Consider the following 12,890-nt stretch of genomic DNA (forward strand, 5'->3'; position numbering starts at 1 on the left):
CATAAAGATTAAGTATCTTTTTTCCTACATCTCCCTCAAAGGTGAAAATTGTGACAGTAGAGAAGAAAGTGAATGAGATCCTGAACCGATTGGAAAAGACCAAAATGGAGCGGTTCCCAGACCTAGAGGCAGAGAAGGAGCACAGAGACCATGAAGAGAGAAATGAGAAGAAGGCCCAGATTCAGGAAATGAAAAGGCGGGAAAAGGAAGAGGTGAAGAGGAAGAGGGAGGTGGACGAGCTGAGGTATGCTGGAGCCAAGACACTCACACTAACCTTGGACGAGTCCTCACTGCTGACCTAACTGGGAATTAACCCTTAGGAATGGTAGATTCAGTTTGTGGTACATGTACCAAAAAAGTTACTGATTCCTTTGGGAAGGGTATAGGATCAACATGAGCTGTCTTGCCCTGTCCTGACCTGGTTTCCTTGGAATACTCTGGATTATTAGCAAGATTGTTCGGCCAGAATGGAGGTATTATGATCAAGCTCTGGTATTATCGACATGCACATGTCCCTGTTGGGAGTTCTGCTAAAAATAGGTCGCATGGTCTCATTTATAATACAGTATTCACGTGGAGAAATCTGAAAGTGTTCCCCAGGTTATAACCTGCCAGCATGAGACAGACGATTGCAGAGACTTAAACATTCAGTTTGATGTAGAATTGTGAGTCTCTCTTGTGTTGTGAACGAAAGAACAATCAGCAGCATCATCGGTTTCAAAAATGGGTGTTTTGAGTGATGCGTGATTTAGACTATTCTTTTTGTTTTCAATGTGCAGTGGAAAATGGAAAACATACCTTTTTGTGCATTTTACAAATCTACCCTAATTTTGTTTAGAAACAACACTGTGTGTTAGAAATATGAGAAAAAGTGAAAATGTTAGTAGCTTAGTCGTTTCCGACTCTTTGCCACCACATGGACTGCAGGGACCCCATGGAGAATCCAAGCAAGAATACTGGAGTGGGTTGCCATTCCCTTCTCCAGGGGATCTTCCCAACCCAGGGATCAAACCTGAGTCTCCTGCATTGCAGGCGGATTCTTTACCATCTGAACGACCAGGGAAGCTCCCTTGATAATGTCACTTAATTTACATAGAATATTTAAGAAGAAAGGTTAGCTAACACCTTTGGATACTTGTCATCTTCCCAATACTGTATTGTGCTTAACTGCATTATCTCATTTAATCCTAACAATAGCCGTGTGAGGCAAATATTTTTTCTCATCTGCATTTTGTAGAAGAGGAAAATGAGAGACTGAGTAACTCACGCAGAGATATGCAGCTCATCTCCATCTGCTTCTCCACCTCACACACACGGTTTCCACTCTCTTCTGCCCTCTCTTCAGTCTGTTTCAGAGTTTTAGTGAAACTCCAACAACAAGCTCTAAGCTCAGATTTGTTTTATAACCTGTCGGTGCTAGTATCACTTTAATTCCTGTCTTTGACTCTTTGACCCAAGAGATTGAATGCTACGCCTACAAAATCTTCTCATTCTAAAGCCTTTCACTTGCCTTTCTGACATGGCAAATACCATTAAATTTCACCAACAGTGGATTCATTTACTTGGACCACCTGCTAAGAAACGTCTAGTTTAATTGCTGTGATAGCTGAAGAAACTGATGTTTGAATCTTTGGGGAATTCTACAGATAAAAGTGAGGAGACATTCTCACCCTGGACAGTATCCTCAGTGCTTCCAAACGGTTTCAGGGAGGAAGTCCTTCACAGCCTCATATCTTGGTGGTGCACAACTTCTTCCCAATTCTAATGCCATTGTTTAGACTCTAAACTCCCTTTTTCAACTTTCTAAACAAGAATGGCAATCAGCTTTTCATTTCTACTTTCTATCAGGAGAATAAAAAAGGATGGAATTGCCATTGTAAAGTCCAGGTTCTTTAAGCTCTAGTCAGGAGTCTATCCATCAGCCTTTAGCTCAGTTCAGTTCAGTTCAGTCGCTCAGTCGTGTCTGACTTTTTGTGACCCCATGAATCGCAGCACGCCAGGCCTCCCTGTCCATCACCAACTCCCAGAGTTCACTGAGACTTATGTCCATCGAGTCAGTGATGCCATCCAGCCATCTTATCCTCTGTCAGCCCCTTCTCCTCCTGCCCCCAATCCCTCCCAGCATCAGAGTCTTTTCCAATGAGTCAACTCTTCGCATGAGGTGCCCAAAGTACTGGAGTTTCAGCTTTAGCATCATTCCTTCCAAAGAAATCCCAGGGCTGATCTTCAGAATGGACTGGTTGGATCTCCTTGCAGTCCAAGGGACTCTCAAGAGTCTTCTCCAACACCACAATTCAAAAGCATCAATTCTTCGGCACTCAGCCTTCTTCACAGTCCAACTCTCACATCCATACATGACCATAGGAAAAACCATAGCCTTGACTAGATGGACCTTAGTCGGCAAAGTAATGTCTCTGCTTTTGAATATATTATCTAGGTTGGTCATAACTTTTCTTCCAAGAAGTAAGTGTCTTTTAATTTCATGGCTGCAGTCACCATCTGCAGTGATTTTAGCTCAGAACAGAGCAAAACCCATGACACAGAAGGAACCAGCTTCCTTCTCAGATGAAAAGAGCAGCAGTCCCTCAAGACAGAACTCCATGTTGTTCTTACAAATGAGTGCTTTACATACCCTGTCCTCAGTGTGCAGAAATTCCAGTGATCTGATATTCTGAATAGATCTACGTAAAGATCATTCTTTGAGGTAGTTTTCTTAAAGAAATATTTAGATTGTTGGGAGAATGCCGAACTGTGAAGCTTAAGTGGTAGCATTATATTTTGTTGTTGATTAGTCAGTAAGTCATCTCTCTCTGACCCCATGGACTGCAGCACACCAGGCCTCCCTGTCCATTACCAACTCCCGGAGTTTACTCAAACTCATGTCCATAGAGTCAGTGATGCTATCCAACCATTTCATCCTCTGTTGTCACCTTCTCCTCCTGCCTTCAGTCTTCCCCAGCATCAGGGTCTTTTCCATTGAGTCGACTCTTTGCATAAGGTGGCCAAAGTATCGGAGCTTCAGCATCAGTCCTTCTATTAACCATTTTATTCATTTATACAATAATGAAAAATTCCCCTTATTTAGACTCCACATGCTAATTCTCACTTGCCATCTTGTTCATTAGCTCTTTAGACAGCTTTTTTGGCGCACACTTGCCTTATAGCTTAGCATCTAATGGGATTTTTGTGTAGAGAATCTCTGTGCAGGGTTACCTGTAGAGAGGAAGGCTTGAGTGACATGTTCCTTCCTTACCTGCTGTGCTGTAAGCCACACTTAGAGTACGGATGCAGCAGAAGAAACACAGCCTAGGTTCTGAAAGTAGTCGGAGCCTTAGAAGTGACCTTGCTGGGAAAGTGAGAGAAGCAGAACAGCTCCTGCTCAATTTCATGTGGATTTTGGAGAGCCTTCAAACAGGTACCTGTGAGTCTCCCAGGGGACACCATCGTTTATTGACAAACACTGGAGAGGAGTGTCTGTAGTTCCCCCGCAGTGTGTCCAAGTCAGTGTCATCTCCGTAGTTGGCTTCCTGTTCATAGCCTGCTCACCTGCTCTGTTAGAACCTTGCATAACTTAACTTGGCTTTTGTGATATTGTAACAAACTTCTATTAACATTGAAATCTAGCTCACCGTGTAAACATTGAAACTGGAAGGAATAAGCAGCCATCAGAAAAGGAGTCAGTAGAGGAGAAGTGTGTGACAGATCAGAAAAGACCAAGGGTAGGACCTCAGTCTATCTAAGGTGGGGATGTTTCAGAGTTGGCAGCTTCAGAGATTGATTTGAAGCCCAAGGTTCAGGTGATTGAAGTTAGTAAAGAACAAGACCCCAGTGAGATGACAAGTCACAACTGCTCTCTGCTAAGTCACTTCAGTTGTGTCAAGCTCTGTGCGACCCCAGAGACGGCAGCCCACTAGGCCCCTCTGTCCCTGGGATTCTCCAGGTGAGAACACTGGAGTGGGTTGCCATTTCCTTCTCCGGTGCATGAAAGTGAAGTCGCTCAGTCATGTCCAACTCTTAGTGACCCCATGGACTGCAGCCTACCAGGCTCCTCCTTCCATGGGATTTTCCAGGCAAGAGTACTGAAGTGGGGTGCATTGCCTTCTCCGCAAGTCACAGCAGAGATGCTGTTTTCTTCAGAAGGCCCTCAGCATTGCTAGATACTTGGTAAATGTTCATGAAATACTGCCAGCCAGAAAATCTTACTTAAAATGTGTTTTGTTTTTTTTTCTTCTAGGAGCTATTCATCACTAATGAAAGTTGAGAATATGTCTTCAAATCAGGTACATTCAAGTTATTCACTCTAATTTTGTGCCTTGAAATAACTCACTAAGTTTGTAATGATTGAGTTTTTGGCCAGTGTTGGTTGACATGTCGCAGCTGGCTTGACAGCGTTTTGGCAATGATTGAACACTCAGGTGGATTCTATTAGACACTGCCCACCTTCCCTGTGGACTTCGTAGCGTGTTTGTTTTCAGGAACTTTTTCATTCCCTGTTTCCCTCTTTTCCGGCAGGCATGCCAAAAATGCCTTTATTTGTTAATGTTCTATAGTAATGTGACTGCAGATTCTATGTTTTAATTGAGCAAGGACAAAATTATCACCTTCAGTTAAATTAAATGAAAGATCTTAACTGTAGTCTAAGCACCAACATTGGTTGTCTTCATGTTCCTCAGGACCTAAGATACAGAGAGATGGTGATCCATGTTATATAGTGTAGAAGAGGTCTTCTTAGCATCAGCAAGCACATCATTATTTTATTGGAACCGTGGCAGGGACTTACTGTCCACAAGTGCTGTCTTGCCCAAAATTTATTTTGAAGTGGCTGGAAATAGCATAGTTAGGCCATTATTAAACAGTCTGTGCAAAAAAAAATGAAATTAGACAGGTATATTTGCTTCTATGTTGAGTGTTTATAGTATAGCATATGATGCTTTAGATGTGTTGTCCCGTGCACTGGGCACTCTTTGCATGAGGCTATTTAAATTACATTTAATTTTATTTAATTTAAAAACTCAGTGTCTCAGTCACACTAGCCATGTGTGTCTAGTGGCTACGCTATTGGATGGTGTAGAAGTAGGTCATTTCCATCACAGCAAAAAATACTATTAAGCAACACTGCTTTAGATGCTTAAAAATAACAGAACCTATTTCCTTAAAGGTCACCTCACCAAACCCCATATTCAATGCGTGAATTGTAATTGTTAATAGGATTTTACACCTTGTTCATCTGTAAATGTCCTAAAAATTGATAAGAACAGTAGTCTTATTCCTGTCCCTTTGGCGAACTAAAGTTACGGGGCTCCTTTATGAGTCAGAGATGTACCTTTATAATTTACTCGTGAAAAATTCCAGAGTAGTATTAGGTAATTAAATAGAGCTTTGACTTTGAAGTTCTGAGGCTTAAACTGCCATTTACTAATTGGATAAGACCTTAACCTCTCCGAGGGAGTATTCATCAGCAGTACAGAGAGACATATTATCTCATGGGGCTGTTCTAGAATTTAAAGAAGGTCATGTGTGTGAAAGTTCCTCCTTGACTTAGACACTCTATGAATATAACGGTCCTTATTATTTCTTATCCATATAGTCCTTGGTTGTTATTTATCCACGGAGCATCAGTATCAAGAGATAAGGTGTATTTAATCCCTTCTGGAAACTACTCTGAGAAAACAGTTTAACAGTTGAGCAGAAGTCGTTACCATAACCCAAGTCTGATGTCTTTGCTGTGGTTGTTGTTGCGATTGAAGTTTTTCGTTATTTAGAAACAACTTCCCAGCAGAAATCTGGCATGTATATTGTGTTATGACCTTAGCCATTTTCATTATGGATTTTCAAAGTTTGGATGTTGTTTTGGAATTAAGAAACACACATATGCACACACAAATATACATCTGTGTACAGACACTACCCGATTAGTGACATGTTAAAAGTTCCAGGATTAGAAAGTCAGGTTTGTAGACCAAAGGATTATTAACCTTCCTGCCTTTCCTCTCCCTCTGTCACTGCTGCTGCTGTTCTCATGCCCATGCCAGAACCAGGTTCAAACTTCCAAGAAAGTTCTGTGCTGGGTGTTTCTGTTCTCTCACAGTGCAAGGACTCACATAGCTCTTCCTCCTTCTTCAAAAGAATGGACTTTCATTCTTGCAACCATCTTCTGTTAAGGGGACGCAGACATTTTTGAATCCACAGCTTGGTCAGTTGATTTTCAGGCAAAGACTGATACTTAATTTTTAACTTAGCTTACACAAGTTCATCAGGAAAAATATTAGTCTTCTACTCTGAGATTGGTTTTAATTTTGAGTTTTTGCTGTCCTGTTTAGAATAAGTTTCTTCCATCTATCATTTCTTTCTAATTTCTAAATTTGGTATCAGGAACCATGGACCGTTTCTTGTGACATTTTATTTGCTTATCACTTTTTAAGTGGATGACGAGAAACCTGTTTTGCTACACTGAAAAGCATGTTGACTCTTGTTTAGTCACTAAATTGTGTCTGACTCTTTTGTGACCCCATGGACTGTAGCCCACCAGGCTCCTCTGCCTATGGGATTTCCCAGGTAAGAATGCTGGAGTAGGAGCCATTCCCTTCTCCAGGGAATCTTCCCCCAAAATATTTTGACTCTTAAAGGGAATCTAAAATACAGAAATTGTCCAAGTCAAGTCTTAGATTGCAGCTATTTATTTAAAAGTTACTGTAATCCCCAAAAAACACAGATCCCCTGACACATGGGAACTTCGAACATCTAACTCATAGGTTTTATCAGGAGTAGTTCACTTTGATTGGCACCAAGCCACATTATCTTAGTGAGTTTTGGGGACACAGATATCCTCAGATCATCTTTGGATCTCAAGCTGACCTTCGAAGATATAGGATGACTCTTTCAACATCTCTGATACTATTATTTCAGTGTAGAACTCTTGGGGAATTAGAGTTTGTGTGTGTGGATAGACTACAAACAGTAGTTTGCATTTTGTACAATTATCCAAGGCATTTTCACTGTGGCCTGAATTCCTTGTGCTAATTGAAGCGGGCACAGAGAAGCCTGCTGAATGGAAATCAAGCCAGACTTCCCAGAAACCACTGTTTTCTACCTTTTCCCCGGTTTCCCTGCCCATCTTTAACACAAGCTATTAAGGAGAAAAGCATGTCGCATACCTGTAAGCCTAAGTCCTCTCCCTCTCTATCAAGGCAGGTATAAAGCATGGGAAAGAGAGAGAAGCCAAAACAATGTTGTGTTCAGGTTAAACATGTTCATGCAAATGTATCAGAACTCACAGTATTAATGAATGTTGGCATCCAGAGCAGTCGTCTCAGGGTATGCAGTAGCTCAGAAAGGAACTTCACAGTGAAAGTCACTCGGCTGTGTCCAACTCTGCGATGCTCTGGACTTGAAGGAGCTGCCAGGCTCCTCTGTCCGTGGAATTCCCCAGGCGAGAATACTGGAGTGGGTTGCCATTACCTTCTCCAAGGCATCTTCCCGACTCAGGGATCGAACCTGGGCCTCCTGCGTTATGGCAGGCAGATGCTTTCCTGTCTGAGCCGCCAGGGAAGCCCAGAAAGGAGCTTCGGGGTTCGCTTTTGTGCTTGGTCTCCAGGGCTTGTCTATACACAATAAAATCAGTCCTTACACAGATACCACTGCCATGTGAGGATTTTTTTTTTAACAAAAACTTGGCAAGCTAGCTAACTTGGTAACTAGCTTGTAGCTTCTGGATGATTTTTTTCTATTAAAAAAAAAAGAGAGAGAGATGCCACCTTATGAAATAACAAATACATGATCCCCCGAGGCTCAAAATAATGGAATTTAAATCAAAAATATTTTTGCATATTTATAGCTTTGTTGGCATTAAAACATCGAGGCAGTGTTTGTTTTGTTTCATATTGTGGTCTGTTTGTTGAAGGAGGAGTCATGTTTTCTGCACCCTATAGTAAGTCGTTGGGCCTCACTTCACAGTGTGGGACTCATTGGTCTCTCATTGCCGGGCAATCCAGTGATGACATGCCGGGCCATGTAGTGATGACACCTTAGAGAACACAGCTGCTCTTGTCATTTTTCTAAACAACTAACAATTTAAGATAGAGAAGAAATGTCTGAATTTAATTATTTGATTTTTTAATTGAATTCTATAGTTTGCCATAAGGAAGCTTGTTACTTAATACTTTAAGTTTTTAAATTGAGCTACTTATTTTGAAGGCTTTTATGGTTTCACTGTTTTGTCTCTTACAGGATGGCAATGATTCAGACGAATTCATGTGAATGGAGAAAAGGACCCTTTAAAGATGTGAATTTGGGGCAGTGTGCAGAAGTTTTCATTTCATCTATGTTCTGAGTCATAAAAAAACAACCAACTAAAATTCTGCCTTCATAATATTCTACAAATATTACCAACTTCGGAGTTAAAAAAAAAAGTGTTCCCTTTTTTGCTGTCAGCAAAGGATCAGATGAATATATATGTATATATAAATGTGTATACAGTATAGTTGGACTTTAATACAGCATATAATTTTAGGAAAGTGAAAATATTTTTGCCAGAACATGCCTTGGAACCTCGCGAAAGTTGGCCACCCTTGTTCTTGGAATAGACTCTAGAACGAACCAACTCTGGAAAGTATTTCTATTACTGCGGTCTGTCCTGAAAACAGATGCCTTGAAAAGCTCCTCATATTCTTAAAATAGTCTCAGTTCTGTTAAGAAGAACATATTGATGAGCAATATAAGTGAATGTTCCTCTCACCCCTGACTCCCTGATTAAGGAAAAAAAAAAAAAGATCTGGGTTTTGAAAGTGATAGTGATATTTTCAGAAGATAACTGGCTTCGGTGGTCATATCCCATAGTGCCACCCGAGTCTGTTAATGGATCTGCCCTCATCTCTCAGCTTCTCCAGGCTTCCACCTGCTACATCCTTCCTTTTCCCATTGAGAGCCTCCACCCAGGCACCATCAGACTTAAGAAAAAGAATAGTCGATGTTAATCAGGGTTGGGCCTTATGGCAGTTTTTACCTGAGCCCCAAGTTGTATATTACAGCTTCCGGCTCCAGAGTCATTTCTCAGCAGTGAGGGAAGAAACAGGAAGGAGTGCTCTGTGAATTCCTTTGAAGATGTAGGTTACCTGGTTTCTGTCTTAGGATGTAGCATAAAGCCCAAGTCTACTTGGCAATTATGGTTTAGAAAGACTTAAGCATTTCACTTGCCAGCTGAGTAGTTTGTTATTTACTTTGAAATAATATTTGTTTTGAGTGGTAATCCCGGAGTTCAGATTCCTCAGTTGTAGACTCAGTAACTTAATAGGTAACAGTCCTGCTCCTCTGAACCACCTGCCTTCCAGGGTGATTCTGAATAGAAGAGAGATCTCTGTGACAATCTGTAAAGCAACTGCTATGGAAAGAGACAAAACAATGAAAAGGAAAGACACAAAGTCTGTGGGTCAGAAGGCAGAGAGGTTCACACTTTAACCACACCCAGAAGTCTTCAGCTCTGTTCCAACCCAGCAAAAGCGCCTCCTCCAACAGATATTCCACCTGTAATAGTAGAATAGAAACAAGACTTATTTCTGTTTATCCCAAGTTGGTGTATGGGGTTGAACTGGAAAACGTCTTGGGCCAAATTTTGAGAGAGGGTGGAGAAGATGACTGCATAGATTAGTGATTATCTCTGTATATATGTCTCATGATAGCCCGGAATTCTGTGAGTTGGAAATATAACAATACAGACTCATGTTTTATTTGGGAGGACAGTAATCTATAACTCCTTAGAATTTGCTCGTTAGTTCCCTCCCCAAGCTGGTTCTCAGGGTGATCAGGCTGTAAAACCCTTCTCTGTCACGTGGGCTTAATCTGACAGGTTCTACAGGGGTGATCTTCCTCCCTCACTGACAGATGTGTCTGTCCCAGATGCCAGTGGGGGCCAGAGTGGATGACCTTTCCCAGACACCTTCTTGAGTGAGTGTAAATCAGCAACTGTGCTTCTTCGATCGGCTAGCCCTCCCACCTGGTTCCTGTGAGCGAAGTGCTGCGGCTGTCTAGAGTGGGGAGCCTGCCTCTGGCGTTGCTTGCGTAACCTCATCTCTCTGCCCCATGTCACAGCATATACAGGGAGAACTTTGGAAGAATACATCTGTTTTTACTGTAGTGTGAGAGATCCTGGGGTCCACATGGTAAACTCTTGGCTGACACTGGTTCCAAATCCCTGGCCCTCGACCCTTTCCAGCTGCTCTTTGCTGATCGCCCCCCTTCCCCCTCTTTCTGTGCGATGGGCGGGGTTTTTGACTAGCTCCCATGGCCCCAGAGGAAGCATCCTCCTTTTCTTCTGAGAACACTGGCTCAGTACCAACAGGTCAAACTGTTGGCATTGAAGTCATCTCATTTCTGGCTATTGGCATGTTTCTCAGCTTTTTATAGGAAAATTCCAGACTCTCGGCATTTCTGTAAGCTGTGCCCTTGGTCAAATCACACACTGTGAGCATTTCTCTTTTCCCACTCCGCCTCCAGTCTCCCCACTCTAATCTGTGTGCAGGTCAGGGTTACATGATTATTTACTTAACAAACTGTCGTATTCCTGTAGCTTGAGAATTTATTTCTTATCCACCTTTTTTGACCCGGAGTCAATCTTTTGGGCAAGGGAAGTTTGTCACAGTGCTTGGGGTAGAACAGACTTGAGGAAGTTTACCAAAATAGGGAAGCTTTTGACCTTTGCAAAGTAGGCGCTCAGCTGTGGTGGAACCCCTTCGGTATCTGTTTTTGTTGCTGTGCTGTGTTGAACACTGGCTAAAGCCCAGATTTTGGCGAACCTTTGAACTGTTCAGTGCCAGTGGTTTCCCCCACTTGGGAAGGAAGGCGAGAGCCACACATGTAGCAAGATTAGAGAGGGAAGTAGGTTCTGGCCTCTTGTTTAAGACCAAAGCTGTTCCTCCCACATTTGTATCCATCAGAGACAGAAAGCTCTCCTCTTACAGGCTGGAACAGGTTACGGGAAAAGCTGAGCAGGATGGAGAAATGGAAAACATGTTCCAATTTTTCCTGACCTGTGGTCTTGAAGCCTGCTTTTCTCTGTTTGATTTGAAGGACAGCGTTGTGAATAATAAATCCCACACTCAGAATGATCACAGTAGAGTGAGTGGGCAACATCTTGATTCTGAAGTAGGCTGGGAAACAGTCCAGCTGTACTCAGCAGTGTAAAATTAGAAACATCAGTTCCAAGCTAAATGTCCATCTCAACCCATCTAACTCTAGGGAGTGTGTAAGAGCTGGGAAATGAGGACAGCACATCCAGTGCCCCAGCAGGCCACCGTTTAAGGTGGGCTTCATGAGAGCCCTTTCCTGCTGGTGCACGTGGGCCCAGCACAGGGCAAGTGACTTGTGTGCATCACGTCGTTTCATGTTGAGTATGAACAGTGCCACCCATACACTCGTCATGTTCTGGATGAATGACATGTAAAATAGAATAAAAGCTTATAGTTTGAGAAGAACCAAATGTGCGTGTGGGCTTTCACTTTCCTCCTTCATGACGCAGTCCCTTTGATGGGCTGTGTGTACTTACTTTAGGCAAGTAGGAAGAAGGAGGTTCCTGGCTACATGGGATGATGCCCTTCGAACAGTCAGATTTGCTCTTTAGCAGGAAGAAAAGAACAACTTAGAGCAAAGGGGAAATGCCCAGGGATTTCAGGAGGAGAACTGAAGACCTCGTAGTCTCGGGGCCGTCTTCACAGAATGTGAAGTCTACAACTCAGTTCCCCACCCCTCTAGAGTTCCTAGGGGTCTGCCTGAGACCCTGACCCCTGGATGAGGTGTGAACTGCAGACTCGCTGGAATGGTATCCTTGATGAATGTGGTAGCTCAGGGCCAGTGCTCTGTTCATAGAGCCACCCCTTCTGGGATCCTGTGTTGTCACTACTGACAACACACGTTACCCAGTGTGTTGGCAGGAGGTATCAGGGTAGGAGGAACCACAGAAACAGACTTCTCCCCCAGCTGTAAAAAGCATATTTGACTTCTTAAATGTTTATTAGAGCAGGGGCCCCCTTTGAGGAAGTCTGAGCACAGACTGGAAAAGAATTTCCAGACACACAGCATTTCAGAAAGAAGTGAGTTTGTTAGAACAAAGAGCAGAGGTAATGTGGGCTCTGTGAGTGCAGTAGGCCGACCTCCTGACAGACCAGGGAGAGCCATCGCTTTTTGTGGGTTAGCAACCAATTTTTATAGCCTCAATATAAAATTCCTGCTGGAAGGTTGGCATTAGGTGAAAGGTGCTGTAGGGTGACTACCGGGGTGGGCATTTTTGCTTAATTTGAAGTCGGGAATCCTGTTAGTGATGATCACAGGGGCTTTTGGCAATGATTACAGAGGGGCTTAGTCAGCTTTGGAGGTGAGTTTGGTTCTGGGCTCCACTTCTCTGGCCTTGGTGCAAAGCCTTGCACCTGTGTCCTTGGGGCAGGACTCAACAGCCCCCAACCCCTGGGATCTAATGCCTGGTGATCTGAGGTAGAACTGAAATGAGTGAGGGGCTTTCCTTGTGGCTCAGCTAATAAAGAATCTGCCTGCAATGTGGGAGGGTTCGATCCCTGGGTTGGGAAGATTCCCTGGAGAAGGGAAAGGCTACCCATTCCAGTATTCTGGCCTGGAGAATTCCATGAACTGTAAATAAACTGCACAATAAATGTAATGTGTTTGAATCATCCCAAAACTATCCCCCCACCCCATCCCATCCCAGTCCAAGGAAAAATCGTCTTCCATGAAACCAGTCCCTAGTGCCAAAAAAGGTCAAGGACTGCTACATTAGAGGATACTGGGTTCTGTTTCTCACTAGTCAAGGCAAACCTGCATTCTTTTGGTTTTAACTGCCTTAGCTACTAGAATTCTGGGGTTTAAGTTTTTGAGTCAGTCAACCTATCTGG

At 42.9% G+C, this 12,890-nt stretch overlaps 1 protein-coding gene across 1 annotated transcript in view; it reads left to right on the top strand.

Annotated features, from left to right (window-relative positions):
- CCDC25 (coiled-coil domain containing 25) overlaps positions 1-11,470 on the top strand; it is a 33,950-nt gene extending 22,480 nt beyond the window's left edge. Inside the window, exons 7-9 of the mRNA XM_013965862.2 lie at positions 42-244; positions 4,235-4,280; positions 8,227-11,470. Of these exons, the coding sequence (XP_013821316.1) occupies positions 42-244; positions 4,235-4,280; positions 8,227-8,256 (279 nt within the window). The 3' untranslated portion in view covers positions 8,257-11,470. The remainder of the gene's footprint in view (positions 1-41; positions 245-4,234; positions 4,281-8,226) is intronic.

This window comes from Capra hircus, chromosome 8, assembly GCF_001704415.2.
Source record: "Capra hircus breed San Clemente chromosome 8, ASM170441v1, whole genome shotgun sequence".
In the NCBI taxonomy this organism is placed as follows: Eukaryota; Metazoa; Chordata; class Mammalia; order Artiodactyla; family Bovidae; genus Capra; species Capra hircus.